Source organism: Elephas maximus, chromosome 3, assembly GCF_024166365.1.
Source record: "Elephas maximus indicus isolate mEleMax1 chromosome 3, mEleMax1 primary haplotype, whole genome shotgun sequence".
NCBI classification, from domain to species: Eukaryota; Metazoa; Chordata; class Mammalia; order Proboscidea; family Elephantidae; genus Elephas; species Elephas maximus.
Genome location: NC_064821.1, coordinates 7,850,389 through 7,874,159, shown reverse-complemented (window position 1 = coordinate 7,874,159; position 23,771 = coordinate 7,850,389). Strand labels below are relative to the sequence as shown.

The window sequence follows — 23,771 nt, the reverse complement described above, 5'->3', positions numbered from 1 at the left end:
GAGGCGCCGCAGGGGCCGTCCGCGCACCAGCACCTCCAGCCCGCCGCCAGGCCTCGCGCCCAGAGGCCGGGACCCAGGACCCGAGCGGTGCGGCCGACGCCCGGGGACGCCGGGTAGGTGGGCATGGGCGGGGGGCGGCCTCCCGGGGACGGCTGGCCGGGGGCGGCCTCGTGTGCCTGCAGGTTGCCGGTCGCCCGCGCCCGCGGCTCTTCGCCAGCCCCGAACTCCTCGAGTCCCCGCCGCCTGGTGTGCGGAGCCGCCTTCAGCGCGCCAGCTCCCTCCCCAGGGCCTCGGATTCCCTCCAACACCGCCGATGTACCTCTTCTGCACCCTAGATTCCCCCCTGATCCCCCGAATTCCTCCCCATCCCCCCAGATTTCACAACAGCTCCCTGGATTTCTTCCCAGAACTCCAGATTCCTCCTCAACTTCTCGGATTCCATCCCAACTCCCCGGATTCTTTCCTAACACCCGAAATCCCGCCGGACTCCTCGGATTCTTCCGCAGTGGTCCTAAATTTCTCCCCGAAGGCCTCCCACTCTTCTGCTGATTTGGGGGCTTTCTAGGCCACAGTCCATGCGTGCCAACCTGCTCCTCTCCCCGCCCAGCCCCTGGGACTCCTGAAACCCCACTTTTCCTGGGGCTCTCGAAACCCTACTTTCCCTGGGAGTTCCAAAACCCGGTTTTTCTTGGGGCTTCCGAAATCCCACATTTCCTGAGGCTCCGGAAATCTCTCCTCGGACCCTCCCCCTAAGCCCAGGTCTCCACCCCCCACTCCCAGCCCTCCCCATTGAGGTACATATCTGGGTACACTCCCCCCAGCACCAATAGGAGCCAGGGTGGCCTCAACCCATGGCGATCATCCCACGACCTGCATTTCTTCCCTGTCTTTGTGGCCCAGGCAGGGGTTTTGGGGAGCACAGCTGTGTGACCCAGGCATGGTGGAGGACGGGGGCTCTGAGAGGGCCCTGGAGCTAGGCAGCCTGGGTTAAATCCCTGCGCCTCTACTTTCCACCTGTGTGACCTAGGACACCTAATTTACCTCTGTCTTCTCACCTGTGGAAAACCAAAAACCCATTGTGTTAGAGTCGATTCCAACTCAGCAATCCTATAGGACTGAGTAGAACTGCTCTATAGAGTTTCCAAAGAGCGGTTGGTGGCCTTGACTGCTGACATTTTGGTTAGCAGCCAAGCTCTTAAACCACTGTGCTACCAGGGCTCTACGGAGTTTACTTATTTATGTTGCGTACCTGTGTGAACACCACCAAGAGCAAGGTTATCTGTCTTGTTCCTGGCTGTATCTCCAATGCCCCACACGCAATGGGTTCTTACTAAATACTTATTGGCTGAGTAAATCAATGAAAGGGCAGAACAGTGTCTGGCGCACAGTAAGCGCTCAACAAGAGTTTTCTGCTTCGGATTCCTTCCTCCCCAATTGACTAATAAGTCTTATCTGTGCCCAGCAGGGCTGGCGGATAGTAGGGGCTCCTGCGCACATTTTGACTTAATAAATGCTGCAAGGAGGCATGGAAGACAAGGTATGAAAAGCAAACCTGTTGCCGTTGAGTCGATTCTGACTCCTAGCGACCCTCTAGGACAGCGTAGAACTGCCCCATAGGGTGGATTCGAGGTGCCGACCTTTTGGTTAGCAGCTGTAACTCCTCACCACTATGCCATCAGGGTTTCCCCAGAGACACAGGGGAACCTCATACCACCAAGAAACAAGAGCCGGAGAATAGTGCATCCCCTGGGCCCGGGGTCCCCTGCACCACCAGGGCTCCATGAGGAGTGAAGAGGCGTTTATTAATGCATTTATTCATGTGCGTTTATTGAGCACCTACTGTGTGTCAGGCACTGGGCAAAGCAAGTGATAATCCTAGGTGGTTATTGTTGTTGTTAGATGTCCTTGACTCGTGTCCCTGACTCGTGTCCTTGACTCGTGTCCCTGACTCGTGGTGACCCCGTAGAGTTTCCTTGGCGCTAATCTTTTTAATCTTTATGGAAGGAGTCCTGATGGCATAACGGTTAAGCACTATTCTATTCCAACTCTTAGCGACCCTATTGGACAGAGTAGAACTGCCCTATAGGGTTTCCAAGGAGTGCCTGGTAGATTCGAACTTTTGGTTAGCAACCGTACCTCTTAACCACTACGCCACCAGCGTTTCCACAGAAACACAGGGGGACCTCATACTGCTAAGAAACAAGGGCCAGGAGAGTAGCGCGTCCTTTGAACCTGGCAGGTTGTCAGTTCGAACCCACTCAGAGGCTCTACTTCAGAAAGACCTGGCGATCTGCTCCCATAAAGATTACAGCCAAGAAAACCTTATGGAGCTCAGTTCTACTCTGTAACACGTGGGTTCATCGTGAGTTGGAATTGACTCTATGGCAGCAGGGTAGAGTGTGTCAGATGGTAAGAAATTGAGAGGAGAAAAAAAAAAAAAAGCAAGCAGTGTGGGGGAGTGACCTGTGATTTTAAGCAGGTGATATATGGGCTGAGACCTGAAGGAGGCCAGGGAGCCAGCCATCTGGGGATTTAAGGGAAAGAGTGGAACAGACAGAAGGAACAGCATGTGCCAAGGCCCTGAGGCAGGACTGTGCCAAGGGGGGTTAAGGAACAGTGTAGCTGGAACAGAGTGAGTGAGGGGGAGAGCAGGTGGCGGTGAGGGCAGTGAGGTGACAAGAACTCAATAAAATGAATCATGCCAAAAACAACTCTCGACTTCTCCCTCCTGACCCCAACCCCTCCTCCAAATCCTCCTACCTCGGGCCCAAAATCCAGGCATCCTTGCATCCTCCTGCTCCCGTTCCAGTTGACAACCAGCAGATCCTGCCAGCCCTGTCTCCAGATTACCCCCAAATCCGGTCCCTCTCCTACTGCCTCATGACAGCCACCCTGGGTCCAACCCTATGATCACCCACCCACCTGGACCAGTGCAGTCACCTCCACCCTGGTTTTCGCTCCTGCTCTTGCCCCCACAGTCTATCCTCCCCTCAACAGCCAGAGGGCGCCTGTGAGCACCTGAGTCAGGGCCCATCCCTCCTCTGCCCACAGCCCTCCAGGGCTCCCACCTCCCTTGGGTAAAAGCCCAAGCCCTCCCTGGGGCCCACAAAGCCTGCACGACCTGCCCTGTCCCTTCCCTGCCCTCCCCTCCTCTCTCCCCCTTGCTCACTCCGCTCCAGCCACACAGGCCTCTTTATGTTCCTCCAACTCTCCAGGCCCAGTCCTGCCCCAGGGCCTTTGCTGTTCCTTCTGTCTTTTACACTCTTTCCCTAGATGCCCATATGACTCCTCTCTCACCTCCGTCTGGTCTCTAACTCAAATGTTGCCTCCTCCCAGAGACCTCCCTTGAGCCCCAATTCTCCGTAGCCCTTTCCCCTTTCACCTTTGCCACCTCTCCTGGGCTTGTTTCCCTCACTGCACTTCCTGTTTTCAAAAATTACCTTGAGTTATTTTCTTGTTTATCATAGGTCTCTCCCAAATCAACCGTGAGCCGGTCTTGGTCTGTACCAACATCTAGAACAGTCCTTGGCACACAGTAGGTGCTCGGTAAATATTTGCTCAATATATGAAGAGAGTGTTGGAGAGTGTAGAGTGGGGAGGGGAATAGAATAAGAAAGAAGAAAATAGGTATCTCCAGAGGTAGCTTAAAATTTTTGTAAAAGGGGAGGAGAAAAAATAAGTTCTGCCAATATTTATTGTTAAGCTGCTATTATAATTAAGAGTCCCTGGGTGGTGTGAACAGTTAAGTGCCCGACTACTAACTGAAAGGTTAGTGGTTCAAACTCTCCCAGAGGTGCCTCGGAAGAAAGCCCTGGCGATCTGCTTCCAGAAGGTCTCAGCCTTGAAAACCCTCTGGAGCACTACTCTGACACGCGTGGGGTCGCCACGACTCAGAATTGACTCAAATGCAACTAACAACAAGGACAGTTACAGTATTACGATTATTCTTTTGAGCTCTTGCTACGTGCTGGGGCATAGTCTGAGCTCTTTAACCTGATTTTCGCCCTGAACCTTCACAGCCATCTCACGCTCATCACAAGTACCATTTTTTTTTTTAATTGTTACTGTTTTTATTATTGTCCTTTAGATGAAGGTTTACAGAACAAACTAACTTCTCATTGAACAGTTAGTACACATATTGTTTTATGACATTGGTTACCACTCCCATGGCATGTCAACACTCTCGCTTCTCAACCTTGGGCTCGCTATTACCAGCTTTCCTGTCCTCTCCTGCCTTCTAGTCCTTGCCCCTGGGCTCGTGTGACCCTTTAGTCTCGTTTTGTTTTATGGGCCTGTCTAATCTTTGGCTGAAGGGTAACTCTCAGAAGTGACTTCATTACTGAGCTATAAGGGTGTCCAGGGGCCATACTCTCAGGGTTTCCCCAGTCTCTGTCAGGCCAGTAAGTCTGGTCTTTTTTTGTGAGTTAGAATTTTGTTGTACGTTTTTCTCCACCTCTGTCCAGGACCCTCTATTGTGATCCCTGTCAGAGCAGTCGGTGGTGGTAGCCGGGCACCATCTAGCTGTGCTGGACTCAGCCTGGTGGTGGCTGTGGTAGTTGTGGTCTGTTAGTCCTCTGGACTCATCTTTCCCTTGTGTCTTTGGTTTCCTTCATTCTCCCTCGCTCCCGACGACGGACAGGTGCGTTTTCATGCTGGTTTTACAAACAAGGAAACTGAGCCTGAGGAAGGGGCTGCACAGGTGACAGGTGGAAGAGCTGGGAACCGCACCCCGTGGGTGTTTCCTCCCCACCTGCCTCCTACTCTCTAGGGTGTGGCGTAGTCTCTGTCCCGGATTCCATAGAAGGTGGCGCAGGAGGGAAAGCAGGGTTTCCGGAAGGTTGGGGTAGTAGCTGGGCAGGGCAGATTCAGTGGACAGGGGACGTGCTAATGGACTGTGTATGGGGGACAAAGCCAGTGCAACCACTGTGTCAGGGTTGCGTTCAGGCTGGTGGCCGGAGAGAAGGTGAAGGAAGGCCATTTGACTTTGTAAATTTCCAGGAATGCAGGCAGGGGCAGTCCTGCCTTGCTGATTCTGTTTGGTCTGCTCTGGCATAGTTTTCCACAGAAATCCCCGGGCCCTAACTGCAGTGATCTCCAGCGGCAGTCCCTACAGGGAGCATGCTCACTAGTGCTCATTGAGCACCCATGGTATACCAGGCACAGTTCTCTAGGTATTAACTCATTTAACCCCACAACAACTCTAGGAGGTTGGGCTTGTGATCATACCCATTTTACAGACAAAGAAGCTGAGGCACCAGTGGGCTCAGGGCTTGTCTGAGGTCAAAGCCTAGAGATGAGATGTGAACCCCAGCTAGCTGGCTCCCAAGGGCATGCATGCTCCAAGCTGCTTCTCCCTTCCGCCTGGAAGGGACTCAAGGGACACCAGCTAAGTGGCACCGTGTGGACGGGGCAGCGATGGGTCCTCACAAGAGGGCAGCGGCTCTTGCCAGTCGTCGCCCTGCGGGAATGTGGTCGCAGCCTGGCACAACAGTTGATTTTTCAACAGAGTCCTGAACGTTGGAGCTTTACGCAGAATCTCCTTTGTTCAGTGTGGGCGGTAATTCAAAATAAGTTAATTTCCACATTGCTGCCTTTGGGAATGTCTGAACTGTTTTTTTTTTTTTTTTTAACATTTTATTGGTATATAACCTGTGTCTTTGTTTCTTAGTGTTGCTAATAATGGAAATACCACAAGTGGTTGGCTTTAGCCAACAGAAGTTTATTCTCTCACAGATGAGGAGGCCAGAAGTCCGAATTCAGGGCACCAGCTCTAGGGGAAGGCTTTCTCTCTCTGTGGGCTCTGGGGGAAGGCCCTTGTCTCAGCCTGTCTTGCCAGCCATCCTTGGAGTTCCTGGGTGTGTCGACTGGTCGCCCTCTGTCGTCTACAGATAATGCCCGTCTTCCCCTGTGTCTGCCATCTTCTGTGCCTAACCTGCTCCTTTCCTATCTCAAAAGTGAGTGGTTTAAGACACCCGGCTATGTTGCTGTGGCCTCATGAACATAACAAACAAACCCTATTCCCAAATGGTATTACATCAACAGATGTGGTGTTATTGCTGTGTGCCTTCTAGTCAGTTCTGACTCACACCAAAAACCAAACCCATTGCCTCTGAGTCGATTCCGACTCATAGCGACCTTGTAGGACAGAGCAGAGTTGCCCCATACGGTTTCCAAAGCTGTAATTTTTTTTTTTTTTAATTGTGCCTTAGGTGAAAGTTTACAGAGCAAATTAGTTTCTCATCCAGATATTTACACACAAATTACTTGGCGACATTTAGTTTCTCATCCAGATATTTACACACAAATTACTTGGCGACATTGGTTACAGTCCCCACAATGGGTCAGCACTCTCCCCCTTTCCACCCCTGGTTCTCAGTGTCCATTAGGCCAGTTTTCCTGTCCCTTCCTCCTCTTTGCCTTTGGGCAGGTGTTGCCCATTTGGTCTCAACCACTTGATTGACCTAAGAAGCACATTTGTCATATTTGCTGTTGTTTGTTTTATAAGCCTGTGGTTTGATTTTAATCTTTAGCTGAAAGGTGAACTTTGGGAGTGGCTTTAGTTCTGAGCTAGCAGGGTGTCCTGAGGCCATAGTCTCAGAGGTTCTCCCAGTCTCTGTCAGACCAGTAAGTTCAGACTTTTTTTGTGAATTTGAACTTTGTCTTACCTTTTTCTCCCACTCTGTCCAGGACCCTCTATTGTGATCCCTGTCAGGGTGGTCGGTGGTGGCAGCCGGGCACCATCTAGTTCTTCCGGGCTCAGGCTGGTGGAGGCTGTGGTTCACGTGGTCCATTAGTCTCCTGGACTATTCTTTTCCCTTTGTCTTTGGTTTTCTTCATTCCCCTTTGCTCTGGATGGGATGGGATCAATAGATATATCTTAATGGCTGTTGGCAAACTTTTAAGATCCCAGACCCTATTCATCAAGGTAGGATGTAGAACATTTTGTTTATGAACTATGTTATGCCAATTGACCTAGATGTCCCTCAAGACCATGGTCCCCAGCCCTCAGCGCCAGTAACTGGGACCCTCAGGGTGTTTGAATTTGTCTGGGAGGCTTCTAGACTGTGCCCCCTTTGTGGTCTATTATGTGTATGAATATACATGCTGTACATGCCAATAACCAAAAAACAAACCCACGGCCATCAAATCGATTCTGACACATAGAAACCCCACAGGACAGAGTAGAACTGCCCTATAGGGTTTCCGAGGAGTGCCTGGTGGATTCAAACTGCTGACCTTTTGGTTAGCAGCCAAACTCTTAACCACTACACCAGTGGGGTTTCTGTACATACAAATAAAAAAACAAATAGGTATGTAAAAATAGTCACGGCTGAAACTATACACTTGTGTGGGCATACTCCTATACGCCCTCCTTCCCCTGTGCAACGTATGTATCTAAGGCTATAAATCTTTATGGAAGCAGCTGCCACATCTTTCTCCTGTGGAGCGGCTGGTGGGTTGGAACTGCCAGCCTTTCAGTTAGCAGCCGAGCACTTAACCACTGTGCCACCGGGGCTCCTTGTATTCCAACGCACAGTGATCCTATATGACGGAGTAGAACTGCCCCATAGGATTTCTGAGACTGTAATCTTTATGTGAGCGGATTGTGTGGTCTTTCTCCCTCGGAGCCGCTGAGTGGGTTCGAACCACTGACCTTTCATTTCGCAGCCCAGTGCTTAACCATTGCACCACCAGGGCTCCTTCGCACATCTCTAGGGGGTTAGGATTTACAGCACTGATTTTGGGGGGACACAATTCATCTCTAACAACCTCCATCAGGGGACACAAATCCTAAGTGCTGAACTCGATGACTTTTTAACAAAGTGAACACAGAGTGAAATAGAATGTGATACCCAGTCCCCTCCCAGGTTCTACCCTCGAAGGTACCCACTGTCTTTCTTCATGCTTTATCAGCTGTGCCCTTTTATCAGTAAAGAAATTGATGGGTGCATACCAACACGTATCACTTTTTTTCCTTTGTAAGTTATATAAGCAGCCATTCCCAGGAGCCATCAGGAGGTGGGAGGAACAGTTGGTCTGAGGGTCACTGCCACCAAGGGTGATACAGCGCCATATTTCGAGTAGTCATTCTTGATCATTTCAAAAAGTTTTGGCCCGACTTGTGGTCCCATCTGAACATAAGATCATCATCGTTTTTATCCCATTACATGACTTGACTGTACTCGCTTTACTTATATTACGGGCAGTGTCTTTCACCCTCTATTTCTCCACAGGAGCCCTCACAGGCCACACACTCATTTCATGAGGGTTAGTTTAATGAAAACTAGATAATTAGTTTCTCAGGCCAGGTAGCCAGATCCGCATAAGCTGATACCTCGCAGGACACTTGGAGACTACAAGCTCAGTGGGTTCTGGAGCCAGGCAGCCTGGGTTCCAATCCAGCTGTGCCCTTTTGGGCTGTGTGACCCTGGCCTACTTACCCAACCTCTCTGTGCCTCTGTTTCCTCATGTCTAAAGTGGCAATAACTCTAGCATTACCAGATTGTTGTGGGAATGTCTAAACTGCACAGTTCAATAGAAACAGAATGTAAGGCACATGAGTCATTTAAAATATTCTACAGCTACCTGAACAACAGGAAAAAGAAATGGGAAATCGATTTTAATAATAAATGTATTTAACCCATTATAATCCATTGCCATAAAGTTGATTCCGACTCATGGTGACTGCACGTGTTTCACAGTAGAGCCATACTCCGTGGAATTTTCATTATATCCAACACATAACTGATACAAAAAAAATTTAAAGAGGCATTCTACATACCTTTTTTCATACTAATTTTTTAAAATAGGGTGTGTATTTTACACTCACAGCACATCTCAGTTCTGATGCTAAATTTTCAACAGTGAAAGTGAAATGGGTAGAATTCTCGCCTTCTGTGTGGGAGACCCGGGTTCGATTCCCAGCCAGTGCACCTCAGACGGAGCCACCACCCATCCGTCAGTGGAGGTTTACACATTGCTGTGATGCTGAACAGGTTTCAGGGGAGCTTCCAGATTAAGACAGACTAGGAAGAAAGGCCTGGCTATCTCCTTCCAAAAATCAGCCAGTAGAAATCCTCTGGATCACAATGCTCTGACCCGCGGCTGATCGAGGGATGGTGCAGGGCCACGCAGCTTTTTGTTCCCTCATGCGCGGGGTCGCCATGAGTCAGGCTGTTTCGACCGGCAGTGAACAACAACAGCAACAAAGTGAAATATAACCCTACCAAAACAAAGTTGTATCCAACAGGAAAAAGAAAAAAATTTACACAGCTTCCACTTTTTAATTTAAATTTTGGCTAATTAAAAATTGGATAAAATAAAGTATTCAGTTTCTCCTTCGTAGCAGTAGGCACATGTGACCGGTGGCTATAGCGTTGGCCGTGCGGTTTTAGAACACGCCTATCATCACAGAAAGTTCTATTGGACAGTGATGGTCTTGACAGTGAGTGTCCGCCCGTAACAACTACGTGGGGCTAGAGTGAGGCAGCTGGTGTCGTGGTTACAAACACGGGCTTTGGCCCCAAATCGCCATTCTGCCAGTCACTAGCTGTGGGATCTTAACCATTTTTGCCCTTCTGTATATTGGAAAAAATAATATGCCTATTTCATAGTCCAGGGGTCTGCAAACTTTCTGTAAAGGGCCAGACTATAAACATTTTCAGCTTTGCAAGCCAGAAGGTCTCTGTCACAACCTTCCTTCCTCTGCCTCTTGATCACTCTATTTCTGCCACCATCGAATAAAAGCAGCCATAGGTGATATGTCACAAATGATGTGGCCATGTGCCAATAAAACTTTATTTAAAAGAACAGGCAGTGGGCCAGATTTGGCTCATGGGCCGTACTCTGTGGCCCCTGTCATGGGCAACTGTGCATAGTGTGATAGGGCAGGCTTGACAAAAACCTTAAAGGAGGGTAGGGAGTGTGCCATGGACATGCCCCAGGGAACAGTTTTCAGGCAGAGGGAACAATCCATGCAAAGGCCCTGAGGCAGGACTGTGCCTGGTGAGTTTGAGGAATGAGGAGACCGGTATGGTACATAGTAGGTCCTCAATTACGGTCAGTTATTTTTACCCACTAGACTGTGAGCTCCAGGACAGAAGGATCTGTTCTTGTTTTGTCTCCACTGAGTCCCCAATATGTTCTTGAATGAATGAATGAATGAAAGCTATGTGGGTCTCTCTCCCTCTAGCTGTTTTCATTTACAGGTAGTCCCCGACTTACAACTTATTTGAGTTACGACGAACCGCACTTACGACCGTCCATTTTTTGTTTTGTCCACCTTATTGTTAGCGACGGAGCCCTGGTGGCGCAGTGGTTAAACCACTTGGCTGCTAACCGAAAGGTCAGCTGTTCGAACCTGCCAGTTGCTCCGAGACAGAACGGTGTGGTAGTCTGCTTCCGTAAAGGTCACAGCCTTAGGAACCCTATGGGGCGGTTCTACTCTGTCCTATAGAGTCACTATGAGTTGGAATCAACTTGACTGCGGTAGGGTTTGTTTTGGGTTTTTATAGTTAGTTGTATGTACAACACACAATGTTGCAGCGTAATTCGCTGATGTTACCATTCTCACATATAGTGTTTCCAACCCCCAAAGACAAAGATCAGATTTATAAAGATATTACTAATAAAAGGCAATAATGATGAAAACTTAAAAAAGAAAAACAATGAGGTATTCGACTTACGTCAGAACCGACTTATGACGGCGTAGTCATCAGAACGGAACCCTTTCGTAAGTCAGGAACCTACCTGTATTTATTATTTAACACACGTGTTTAGGGTTTTTACTCCAGGGATTGCACTTTGGCTTACAAGTGTGATTTTTTTTCCCCTGCTCACAAAGTGTCTTAAAAATACTGAATCGATTGCCAACTTGGAAAACTTAGGAGACTCCCAAAAATCCAGATTCCTGGCTTCTCTTGAAACCTGAGCAGACTTGGCTCCTCTGTTTTCCCTCAATGGATGACAGTGAGTCACGGCCAGTGCAGTTAGACGGGTGACTCTGGTTGTTCAGGTTCCAATGACCGGGGGGTGTAGTGTGTCCTCATCCAGCCCTATTACAGCCCACCTGGACCAGTGCAGTCACCTCTGCCCTGGTCCCCTACTCCTGCCGTCACCCACCAACAGTCTGCCCTCCTGCAGCAGCTAGAGGGCGCCCGTGAGCACGTGAGTCAGGGCCCCTCCCTCCTCTGCTCACAGCCCTCTAGGGCTCTCCTCCCTCAGTTTAAAGTCCAAGTCCTCCCCCTGGCCCACAGGGCCCTGTGTGACCTGCCCCATTCCCTCCTTGCCCTCCTTTTCTCCTCTCTCCCCCTCACTCGCTCTGCTCCAGCCACACGGGCATCGCTGTTCCTCCGACTTCACCAGGCACCATCCTGCCCCAGGCCCTTTGCATGGGCTGTTCCCTCTGCCTGGAACACTCTTCCCTCAGGTGTCCCCATGGGTCATTCTTTCACCACTGTTATGTCTTGCTTAAATGTCTCCTTCTCACTGAGGCCTTCTTGGCAGCCAGAGCTCTAGCCATAATATTCATATCCCAGCCAGAAGGAGAATGGAAAAGGGGCATAACCTCTCCCTCTAAGGGAAATTGCACACAGAATTCTGCTTGCACCCCGTTGACCAGAACTTAGTCACTGTAGCAGCAAGACCTGTAGACCTGTTGCCGTTGAGTCGATTGTGACTCATAGTGACCCTATAGCAACCCTATAGGACAGAGTAGAACTGCCCCAAAGGGTTTCTAAGAAGCAGCTGGTGGATTCAAACTGCCGACCTTTTGGTTAGCAGCTGAGTTCTTAACCACTGTACCACCAGGGCTCTGTAGCAGCAAGGGAGGCTGGGAATTGTAGTTTGTATCTCGGGAAGCCATGTGACCAGTAAGAATCAGGGGCTTCATTAACCGGGAGGAAGGTAGGACAGGTGTTGGGGCATTACCCAGAAGAGTCTATCCCAGTCTCTGGGAGTTCGTGTGGAACCTCCAGGCTCTGCTGTTTCTGGTCTACTTTCCCTGGCTGAGACTCCTTTCCCCTGTACCCTCTCACCCCAGCTCCCTCACCCCGTCACCTTCCTGTCCATGTACTCTGCCTGGCCAAGCCACAATCTGCCAGAGCCCCAGCAGTTGCAGAAATAGCTTGTAGACTTTCCAGACAGTCTGGGTCCGTGTCCCCAGGCTCTGTGACTTTGAGCAAGTGACATCCCCTCTCTGAACCTCAGTTTCCTCATCCGTAAAATGTCAGTTATAACGCTGTCTGGTGTAGGAATTGTTGTTGGGTGCTGTTGAGTCAGTTCTGACTTAGAGTGACCCCATATGACAGAGCAGAACTGCCCAGTAATGTTTCCTAGGCTGTAATCCTTATGGGTCATTCTGAGTCAGCATTGACTCAACGGCGACGGGTTTAATCTTTACAGGAGCAGACTGCCAAGTCATTCTTCCGTGGAGGCGCTGGGTGGGTTCGAAGTACCAACTTTTCAGTTAGGAGCCGAGTGCTTAACCGTTGTGCCACCAGGGTTCCTTTGAAGAGGTTACAGGAGATCATTTCATGTAGTTCAGTATTTTTTTTGTATTTGAGATGTAATTCATATATCATAAAATTCACCATTTCGAAGAATACGATTCAGTGGTTTTTAGTATATTCGCAAGATTGTGCAGCCATGACTGCTATCTAGTTCTAGGACATTTTTCTTCACCCCGAAAAGAAACCCAGAACCCATTAGCCATCACTCCTCCTCCCCCAGCAATCCTGACCTACTTCCTTTCTCTGTGGATTTGCCTGTTCTCGACAGTTCATATCAATGGAATCATATTTGTCCTTTCATGACAGACTTCTTTCACTGAGCATCATGTTTTCAAGGTTCATCCATGTTGTAGCGTGTATTGGAACATCATTCATTTTTATAGCCAAATAAATAATACACCATTGTGTGGAAGGACCACATTGTGTTTATCCACTCCTCTGTTGATGGACACGGGCTGTTGCCACTTCTTGGCTGCTGTGAACGGTACTGCTGACAGCGCTGATCTACAAGTATTCGTTTCAACACTTGTTTTCACATCTCTTGGGTTTATACCTAGGAGCACAAATGCTGGGTCATATGATAACTCTCAGGAGCCCTGGTGGCACAATGGTTAGGCGCTTGACCGCTAACCGAAAGTTTGGTGGTTTGAACCCACCCAGTGGCTCCGGGGGAGAAAGACCTGGCCATCTGCTCCCATAAAGATCACAGCCTAGAAAGCCCTATAGGCCAGTTCTACTCTGTCACATGGGGTTGCCACGAGTCAAAATTGACTCCATGGCACCCAACAGCAACAACAGTGGTAACTCTATATTTAACTTTTTGAAAATGGCCACACTTTGACAACTGCCCAGTAAATAACTGCTGTTATTACTTTATTGATTTCCCCCTCCCTCCGTCAGTTCAACTTCTCTCTTTCTACTCCCCTGCCATCTTGCCTCATGTTAGTATTTCAACATGTCAAGCCACTTCCAGTTTTCGAAACACCCAGACAGCCACTCTGGCTACGCTCCCCATCTCAGCTCCCCGTTCTCTCTTCCCCACACCCAGCCTAGGGTCAGTCATGTCTCCCTCCTGCTTCTGCCCCTGCCTCTGGCACCCTGCCATACTCTCTCTGTTCTTCCCTGCACTCTGACCTTCCTGGCACCACTGACTGTGGTCCTGGAGCCCCAGTGGACCTGCTCAGAAGGAATCTGTTTAAAATCCTGTATCACTTATGTAACAAGGCCTGTCGTTTATCAGCAAAGGGGGTTGGTCACAGAGTCAGTTCTTGGTCTAGACCAGGGTCTCTCTCCCTCAGCACTGTTGACATGGGGGTGGATTCTTCTCTGGAGTGGGGGCAGTCCTGGGCACTATAGGGTGTTGGGCAGCATACCTGGTCTCCACCCACTTGATGCTAGTAGCACCCCCGCCCCCGCCGTCTGACAACCACAAATGTCTCCAGATATTGCCAAGTGTCCTTGGGGGGCGGAACTGTCCCCAGGTGAGGACTCCTGGGTTAGGGGATTCCACTGACCCCCCAAGAGACTCTGCATCCCATAATCATCTGACCTTCTGCCATCCTAGGACGTGGCACAGAAACTAGAGGATCACCCCGGTTTACACTGTCTAACCCATGGGAAATTCATTCTGCTGTATGGTGTGAAGTAGGGATTGAACTCTATTTTTTCTAAATAATCTAATGCAGGGTTTCTCAACCTCAACACTGTGGACATTCGGAGCTAGATTCTTCTCTGCGTGCGGGCCGCCATCTGGTGCACTATAGGGTGTTAAGCAGCATCCCTGGTCTCCACCCACTCGATGCCAGTAGGACCCCAGTCATGACTACCACAAATGCCTCCAGACATCACCAAATGTCCCCGGGAGGCAGAATCAGCCCTGGTTGAGAACCACTGTCCCAGGGTGAGGCATTTCATCTTCCCGGGCGTCAGTTTTCTGATCTGTAAAATGGGGTTAGCACTGTCACCCCACAGGGTCTTTGTGAGGATTAAATGAACTCACGTTTGGGAAAGATATCTAAGAGCACAAATGGGCTCGTTAAATGGGCCCTTTGCTTATTTACGTAAAAGCCATTGTGGATGAAGCTTTGTCCTACCAGGGTGTGGGGGTTACTGGGGGCCATCTTACAGGCTGACTAATACCCTAACAAACGTGTATTGAGCATCTGTTGGTTTCTTGTCATCAGGCTCAGCACTTTCCGTATATTAACACAACCCATTTCCCTGCAACAAACCCATAAAGTGGCTGCTGTTACCCTAAGAGGCAGCACAGTCTTGTGGTTAGGCACATCACCTCTGGAGTGTGGCTGCCTGGGTTCGAATCCCAGCTCTATCCCTCGCTTGCTGTGTGACTTTGGGCAAGTGAATTGACCTCTCTGTGCCTCAGTTTCTCCATCGGTAAATGAGGATAATAATGGTGTCTACCCTTTGGAGTTGCGAGGGTTGAATGAGCTAAAATAGAGAGAGCTTGGCTCTTTGTAAGTACCAGGTAAATGTTGTTAGTCACTATTGAGTCGGTTCTGACTCACGGTGACGCCATGTACAACAGAACAAAATGCTGCCTGGTCCTGGGCCTGCTTGAGTCCCCTGTTGTGACCACTGTGTATTTTGAGTGCCTTCGAACCTAAGGGGCTCATCTTCCACGACTGTATCGCATAGTATTTTGTTGTGTTCCATAGGGTTTTCATTGGCTGGTTTTCGGAAGTAGCTCGCCAGGCCCTTCTTCCTAGTCTGTCTTAGTCTGGAATCTCTGCTGGAACCTGTCCACCACGGGTGACCCTGCTGCTGTTTGAAATAACCAAAGCGTAGCTCCCAGTATCACAGCAACATGCAAGCCACTGCAGAACGACAGACTGACAGATGGCAGGGGTAATATTGCTATTGTTAGTTGTCAATTCCAACTCATGGCGACCCTGTGTGTGCCGAGTAGGACTGCCTTATAGGGTTTTCAATGGCTGTGACCTTTTGGAAGTAGATCACCAGGCCTGTCTTCTGAAGCATCTCTGGGTGGGTTTGTACCACCAACCTTTCAGCTCGTAGTCGAGCACTTACTCCTTTGTGCCTCCCAGGGGCTTCCAGGTAAATGTTGTTGTTGTTGTTGTTGTTGTTAGGTACTGTCGCGTTGATTCCGACTCACAGCGACCGCATGTACAACAGAAAAAAACACTGCCCGGTCCTGCACCATCCTCACAATCATTGCTATCCTTGAGCCCATTGTTGCAGCCACTGTGTCAGTCTATGTCATTGAGGGTCTTCCTCTTTTTGCTGACCCCCTACTTTACCAAGCATGATCTCCTCTAGGAACTGATCCCTGCTGATAACATGTCCAAAGTACGTGAGACGTAATCTCTCCATCCTTGCTTCTAAGGACCATTCTGGTTGTACTTCTTCAAAGACAGATTTGTTCGTTCTTCTGGCAGTCCATGGTATATATTCGATATTCTTCGGCAACACCATAATTCAAAGGCATCAACTCTTCTTTGGTCTTTCTTGTCCATTGTGCAGCTTTCGCATGCATTTGAGGCAATTGAAAACACCATGGCTTGAGTCAGGCGCACCTTAGTCCTCAGGGTGACATCTTTGCTTTTTAACACTTTAAAGTGATCTTTTGCAGCAGATTTGCCCAGTGCGGTGTGTCTTTTGATTTCTTGACTGCTGCTTTCCGTAAGTGTTGATTGTGAATCCAAGAAAAATGAAACCCTTGACAACTTCAATCTTTTCTCCATTTATCATGATGTTGCTTATGGGTCCAAGGTAAATGTTAGCTGGTGTCATTCTGCAGAGGAGGACACCGAGGTCGGGGGAGGTGACGTGTATTGGCCAAGGTCACCCTGATAGGATGTGGTGCCATTTGGAGGAAGGCGGGCGGGCTGCCTCCTTTCTGGTGGTAACTGTGTCCCCTCCTCGCCCAGGTCTGCTCTGAGAGCCCCCACGGCACTCAGTGCAGTGAATGGATAGGGGACGTCCGGCCTGCAGGAGTTAGGCGGCGCATAACATGCCTGGGCCACTCAGCGATTCTCCTGCCCCCGGAGGCCACATCCAGCCGCGCGCATGGCCGACACAGAACCCTCGCTCCCTGGAGCATTTGACATTCTCCGTGGGGCGGGCCAGGACAAGCTCTTGCATCTGAAGCACAAACTAAAGACACTGCATCTGAGCTGCCAGGGGGCCAGCCTACTGCGTGCCATGGTGCTCCTGGCGTTGGGCCAGGACACTGAGGCCCGACTCTCCCTGGAGATGCTGAGGACAGATGCAGCAGCCCAGTTTGTGGCCCGCCGGTGGGCCAGCATGGACATCACTGAGGCCCTAGAGGAGCCAAAGGACATGTCCTGGACAGTTGCCTGTGTGTACCACTTGCTGGCTGAGGAGAAGCTGTGCCCGGCGTCACTGCGGGAGGCCGCCTACCGAGCTGCCCTCCAGGCCCTCAGCTCCATGGACGACCCCCGGCTGCCAGAGCTCCAGGCAGAGGCCCGTGACCGGTGCGGGTGGGACGTCAGCAACCCGGGTGGCTTCCAGCCCCTGCACTCCCATCTGGGCGGCCTCCCACCATCCTCGGCATTGCGCTCAGAGATAAGGAGCGTACCTCAGCCCATCAGGAATCCCTCAGGCTGGAGCCAGGCGTGTTCCCTGAAGTCCACGGACAGCCCAGCCTCTCTGGCCAGCAACCTGGAGATCAGCCAGTCACCCACCATGCTTTTCCTCACCCAGCCCCACAGCCCCCCCAGGCCCAGCAAGCTCTGTGATGAGCCCCGGGACAGCCTTAGGCCCGAGCCTACCCCCATGGGCTGCCAGGAGCCGGAGCAGGTGAACTGGCCCCCCTCCATGGAGACTGACCCCCCTCAGGAGCCCCCACACAGTCCAGCCCCCCAGCTGCCTGTGGTGGCCCCAGATCCAAGCCCTGCTGGCCTTCCCAACCCCTCAACACCGCTGGAATCCAGAGCCCACTATCCAGAGGAGTGTACTGAGGTGTCTGTGGCCCCCCAGTCTCTCCCCTCAACCCCCCAGTCTCTCCCCTCACCTGTCCTAGACCCCCCGGACAACCCTACCAAGAACGGGACATCAGTCCCACTTTCTGTAGAAGACACTGCCTCCCAGAAAACTAAGCAGAGCCCGCCTCCTCCCTCAGCCCCCCAAACGTCCTCTCCCTCACACTCTGCTTCTGCATCACCGGCGTGTGCGGCTCCCCCGGCCTCGTCCTCAGGCCCCGCGCCCCCCGAGTTGGAGTCCTCCGAGCAAAAGTTCTATAACTTTGTGGTCCTCCATGCCAGGGCCGATGAGCACGTGGCTCTGCGTGTCCGTGAGAGGCTGGAGCAGCTGGGCATCCCGGACGGGGCCACCTTCTGCGAGGACTTCCGGGTGCCCGGGCGCGGCGAGCTGAGCTGCCTGCAAGATGCCATCGACCACTCTGCCTTCACCATTCTGCTGCTCACTCCCAACTTCGACTGCCGCCTGAGCCTGCACCAGGTGACCCAGGCCCTGATGAGCAGCTTCGTGAGGCACGGCTGGCAGGACTCCGTCATCCCCTTCCAGCCGTTGGAGACATCCGAGCTCAGCTGCGACGCAACCAGGCTGCTCTCCAGTCTTGTGTGCTTGAACGAACACTCCCAGCTCTTTGAAAGGAAGGTGAAAAACACCTTCAAGAGGCAGAAACTGCAGGAGCGCAAGGCCACCTGGAAAAAGGAGCAGGAGGTCCGGGCGGTCCGGGAATACAGCCAGCACCTGGAGGGTGAGCGACAGCACGCGGCCGAGATGAGTACCGCCTACTCTGCCTACCTGCAGAGCTACCTGGCCTTTCAGGCGCAGATGGAGAGGCTGCAGGTGGCTTTGGGAACCCAGATGTCGCTCGGGCCTCAAATGCCCCCCGGGGTTCAGATGCCCTTTGCGGGGCAAGTGCCCCAGGGGGTTCAGCTGCCCTTGCCTACCTGGCCAGGCTACCCTCAGCCACCCCTGCCTCCATGGCTGGCTAGCACTCCTCCACCAGCCTTCCCGCAGCCCCCCTCCTTCCTACCAGTTTCCCCTGGGTCCCCTCAGAGCCCTGGGCTGCAGCCCCTCATTATCCACCACGCGCAGATGGTCCAGCTGGGGCTCAACAACCATATGTGGGGCCAAAGGGAGGCCCAGGCCCCTGAGGACAAATCACAAGAAGCAGAATGACCGAGTGACCAGGTTTGATGACCTTGGGCCTGTGGGGTCACGGACGGATGGACACACCTGGACCCCAGCATGGGCTTTCGGCTGCACCTGAGACCCTCATCTGCCACCTTCCCTTTTCCCGTGCCCTCATCCCTTTGGGGGGCAGTGGGAGGTGGGGTCATCAACAACTTTCAGGACATGGTCGGGGAGACCCTCAGTGGCCGGAAAGTAGTGCAAAAGGGTAGCTGATGACTTTATGGCCTTCAGAAAGGCCGGAATGAGACTTGATGTTTACAAATTATCGCGCTTTTGGGAAATGGGGGGGGGGTGGGCTGGGGGATATCGTTATGGTCTTTATAATAAATATTTATTGAATGATTCTCTGGCGACATCGTCCTTGGGGAGACCTTTGCCCCGCTATTTGTTAAAAAAAAGATGTGGGTGCTGTTTTCAAAGAGGGAGTAGGAAGAGAGGCGCGCCTCCTTTGACAGAAAAGTACCGGAAGTTGCGCACTGGAGTGTGCTCTCATTCCATTGGGCAGGAAGTAGTCACATGACGTGCTGCTCAGCCGCAAAGGAGGCTGGGAAGTGTAGTCTTCTGTCTGGCCACGTGCCTTGATTTTAACATCAGAGGTGGACGGAGGGGCAGTTTCGGGCACCACGTTTTTCCTTTGGTGCGGACCTTGATAGGAAGGCACTTTGGGGCTCCACTACCAAAGCTGGGTTCAAATCCCACTGTGCGTCCTTGGGTGAGTGGCTTTACCTCTCTGAACCTCAGTTTTCTCATCTGAGAAGTGGGTTTATGTGCCAGTGTTTCGGTGTCAGAATCCTTGAGTGCTCGACTGCTAATCCAAAGGCTGGCAGTTCGAGTCCTCCCAGAGGTGCCTCAGAAGAAAGGCCTGGCGATCTACTTCTGAAAAATGAGCCATTGAAAACCCTGCAGAGCATGGTTCTACTCCGACACACACATGGGGTCGCCATGAGTCAGAGGCGACTCAGAACAACTGGTACTCGTGGTTTCGGGGTCATCAGCAGGTCACATCCGTTAACACTCAAACACTAGGTACAGCATAAATGCTTAGTAAGTGTGCACGTCCCAAGGATTAATCTGTTCCAGGGTCACAGACTTTTTGAGAATGAGAACAGAGTTAACATTTATTGAAAGGATCCCTGGTGGCACAATGGTTAAGTGCTCAGCTGCTAACGGAGAGTTTGGCGGTTCGAACCTCCCCAGTGGTTCTGCGGGAGAAAGACGTAGCGATCTGCTCCCCTGAAGTTTACAGCCAAGAAAACTCTATGGGGAGGTTCTACTCTGTCACATGGAATCTCTATGCGACACAATCAACTCAACGGCACTCAACAACAAAAACGAAGTCAAGAATACACGTGTGACTATAGCATTTATCGAGCCCTTGATATTTGCCGGTTCTTGATTCTTTAAATATGTAAGCACGTCTTTTTGTTGTTTTTTTTTTTTATTTTTTCATTGTACTTTAGATGAAGGTTTAGAGAGCAAACTAGCTTCTCATTAAACAATTAATACATGTTTTGTGACATTGGTTGCCAACCCCATGACATGTCAACACTCTCCCTTCTCGACCTTGGGCTCCCCACTACCAGCTTTCCTGTCCCCTCCTGCCTTCTCATCCTTGCCCCTGGGCCGGTATGCCCATTTAGTCTCCTTTTGTTTCATGGGCCTGTCTAATACTTGGCTGAAGGGTGAACCTCAGGAGTGACATTTACTGAGCTATAAGGGTGTCCAGGGTTCACACTCTCAGGGTTTCACCAGTCTCTGTCAGACCAGTAAGTCTGGTCTTTTTTGTGTGTATGAGTTAGGATTTTGTTCTACATTTTTCTCCAGCTCTGTCCAGGACCCTCTATTGTGATCCCTGTCAGAGCAGTCAGTGGTGGTAGCCGGGCACCATCCAGCTGTGCTGGACTCCGTCTGGTGGAGGCCGTGGTAGATGTGGTCCATTAGTCCTTTGGGCTCACCTTTCCCTTGTGTCTTTGGTTTTCTTCATTCTCCCTTGCTTCCGACGGGGTGAGACCAGCAGAGTAGCTTAAATGGCCGCTTACAATATGAGCGCACCTTAATCCTTTGAGTGGCCCTTTGAGGGAGAAGCTTATATTTTGGACCCATTTGACAGATGGGGAAGTCAGGGACAAAGAAGTGAATTCTGGTGCCCAGAGTGACCTAGGTCGGAAGTGGGGAGGTCACAATTGAATAAGGTAAACTTTGGGAAGTTTGGGAGGTTGTGAGGGAGTGAGGGAAGGGAGCAAGTTCTGGCCTGCTGAGCTGGAAGCCGCTGACCCCTTCTGACCAGGAACCTGGTTTGGACACTAGCTCTGCCTGCCCTTTCTTCCCTTGCTGGGCGGGCCTGGCATGAGTCACCTAGGCAGTTGTGCTCACTGGCTATTTCCATTGCTGAGTCAGACCTCGGCTGGGGTCTGCTCTGGGCCTTGGTAAAGTGAAACCTAGGGGAGGAAACCCTCTGAGATTAGATTCCAGGGTGGGGGATAAGGGCTCGTGAAAATGGAGGGTCTCTGACCATTGAAGCAAGAAAACCAAAAAACCCAAACCTACTGGCGTGGAGTCGATTCCAACTCATGGCAACTCCATACGTTACAGAGTAGAACTGCCCCAGAGAGTTTTCTGGGCTATAAACTTGATGGAATCAGATCTCCAGGTCTTTCTTGTGCAGTGCCGCTGGGTGGGTCAAACCGCAAACCTTTAGGTTAGTAGATGTAGACAAGGAGCCAGTAACAAATTGCAAATGACTGGACAGCTGCAATGAACTGGCTATGTGCTCATTTGACCAACATTTATTGAGTGCCTACTGTGTGCCAGGGATTTTCCAGACACAGGGATGCAGCACAGGCAAAAACAGACATGATCTGTCCCTTGTACCCATTTTAGTGTGGGGGGTAGGGTGGGGGAGGCAGCAAATGAGCCATGAAATGAGGAAGCAAGATAATTTTAGAAACGGAAGAGACTTCTGAAGGAACAACCAGGCCGAGGTGACTCAGAGAGCGTCTCAGGGTTTCCGGGGGAAGAACTTCAGTGTGGTGGGGAGGGCGTCTCTGAGCAGGTGGCTTTGAAGCTGAGACCTGGAGGAAGAGAAGGGAAGAGAAGGTGGTGGGAGTGGTGTGCGGGGGGAGGGTTCAGGACACAGGAAACAGCTGTGCAAAGGCCTTGAGGCATAGCTGTGCCTGGTGAGTTGGAGGAACAGTGAGGAGGCCCAAGTGGCTGGAGCCGGGTGAGCGAGGTGGAGAGAGGAGGGGAGGGCAGAGAGGGGATGGGGCAGGTCATGCAGGGCCCTGTGAGAGGTGGGAGCCCTGGAGGGCTGTGAGCAGCGGAGGGAGGGGCCCTGACTCAGGTGTTCACAGGCGCCCTCTGGCTGCTGCGGAGGGAACAGACTGGGGCGGGGTGAGGGCGGGAGCCTGGGACCAGGTTGGAGCCCACTGCCCTGGTCCAGGTGGGCGATGAAGCAGCCGGACCAGTTGGAGGCAGAGGAGGAGAGCAGCCGGCGTGTTTGAGATGTGTTATTTCTATAGAACCCTCTCCTGTTCCTTAACGCGTCTGGACAAGAATTCTGCCAGCAACTCTTCACCTGCCCCAGGTCAGAAGAGCCAGGTTCCGCCCCCTCTTCACCCCTGAGATGCTGTGGGACTTGGGGCAAGTCGCAACCCTTCTCTGGGCTTCCTCTTCCCCATCTGTGTGATGGACCCAGTGACCTCGGGTCTGGAACTCTGATTCCTACGCCCCCTGTGCCACCCCAGCTCAGCTGCAGAGAAGGATCATTTTGACGGCGCCCATGGCCTGAGGGTCTGCTCATGGGGTCCCTAGGCCCTGGGCTGAGGACTTTACACCCTGACAAGCTTGTTCATCCTCCTAACAGCCCCAAGAGGCCCTGGCTGGGTGACACAAATGGCTCAGCACTTGACTACTGGCCAAAAGGTTGGTGGTTTGAACCCGCCCAGGAGTGCCTTAGAGGAAAACCCTGGCAATCTGCTTCTGAAAGATCAAGGCCTTGAAAACCCTATGGAACATAGTTCTACTCTGATACACTTGGGGTCGCCGTGAGTCAGAATCGACTTGATTCGATGGCAGCTAAAAACCACAAGAACCAATACCTCCAGGAGCTAGGAACCATCGTTATCCCCAATTTACAGATGAGGAAACTGAGGCTCAGAAAGGCAAAGTCACTTGTCCAGGATCACACAGCCAAGTAAGGACCTACGGGGGCAGGAGAAGGAGCTGGACCTTCTCTACTGGGTTCTAGTCCATATGGACGAATTTATTGCCTCTGTTATTTTATTCTCAGAGCTATTCTTGTTCATTTCGTTATGTGTTAACTGTGTGGTTTCTCTCTCCTGTGGGACTGGGATATCTGAGAGGGCAGCGGAGGGGCCTGTGCTGGTCAGCTGTGTTTCCAGGACCCCAGCACAGGGTGTAGCATACCGTAGGTGCTCAGTAAATTAATTTTCTGCAGTATATGAGCACCTACTGTGTGCAGGCCCAGCGCTGGGCTCTGGGGACACACAGATCTGCTCTCCGCCTTTGTCGAGGTCTTTGGGCCCTGGGGAGGGTGTTGATTCATGCATTTATGTATTTCACCAACACTTGTTGACCTCCTATTATGTACAGGCCCTGTGACCCAGCAGTGACCCCACAGAGACCACACTAGTGGCCACGAAAACCATACTCCGTCTTCTCGGGGCTTAGGCTGTTACGAGGTGATCAGGGCTGTGATGGGGAAGTGCAGGGCCCTGTGGGAGCCCAGAGGGGGCCTGTGGCCAGCCTGGGGGAGATCGTGGGAAGCTTCTGGAAGGAACAAGTGAGCTGAGTTCTGGTGTATAAGTCAGAATGAGCCATGGACAGGGAAGAATGTTCTAGAAAGCATGGGCAAAAAGCCTAGGGGGGAGACTGCACAGGGTAGGGCATTCAGGATCCTGAAAGCAATTGCAACCAAAAAACAAACAAACAAACCCCTTGCCAACAAGTCGATTCAGACTCCGAGCAACCCTACCCACAACAGAATGAAACACTGCCCAGTCCTGCGCCGTCCTCACAATCATTGCTGTGTTTGAGCCCATTGTTGTAACCACTCTGTCAGTCCATCTCCCGAGGGTC

At 51.4% G+C, this 23,771-nt stretch overlaps 1 protein-coding gene and 1 long non-coding RNA gene across 5 annotated transcripts; both read left to right on the top strand.

The window, feature by feature from the left end:
• On the top strand, positions 1–18,953 carry TICAM1 (TIR domain containing adaptor molecule 1). Of its 4 annotated transcripts, XM_049876478.1 has the most exons (3): positions 102–113; positions 14,195–14,409; positions 16,418–18,953. In XM_049876478.1, exon 3 carries the CDS (start codon positions 16,557–16,559, stop codon positions 18,657–18,659), a length of 2,103 nt encoding a protein of 700 aa, XP_049732435.1. In that variant the 5' UTR covers positions 102–113; positions 14,195–14,409; positions 16,418–16,556; the 3' UTR covers positions 18,660–18,953. The 4 variants fall into 4 exon arrangements, 3 of the variants coding, with proteins under 3 accessions (XP_049732433.1, XP_049732435.1, XP_049732434.1); XM_049876476.1 differs by lacking the exon at positions 14,195–14,409 and having other exon boundaries at positions 1–113; XR_007516432.1 differs by lacking the exons at positions 102–113; positions 14,195–14,409 and adding an exon at positions 125–3,546 and having other exon boundaries at positions 16,418–16,469.
• Positions 18,954–21,856: 2,903 nt separating this feature from the next.
• Positions 21,857–22,981, top strand: LOC126071590 (uncharacterized). The gene is made up of 2 exons (XR_007516360.1): positions 21,857–21,894; positions 22,193–22,981. It is a non-coding gene; the product is annotated as an uncharacterized LOC126071590 (long non-coding RNA).
• The last annotated feature ends 790 nt before the right edge of the window (positions 22,982–23,771 follow it).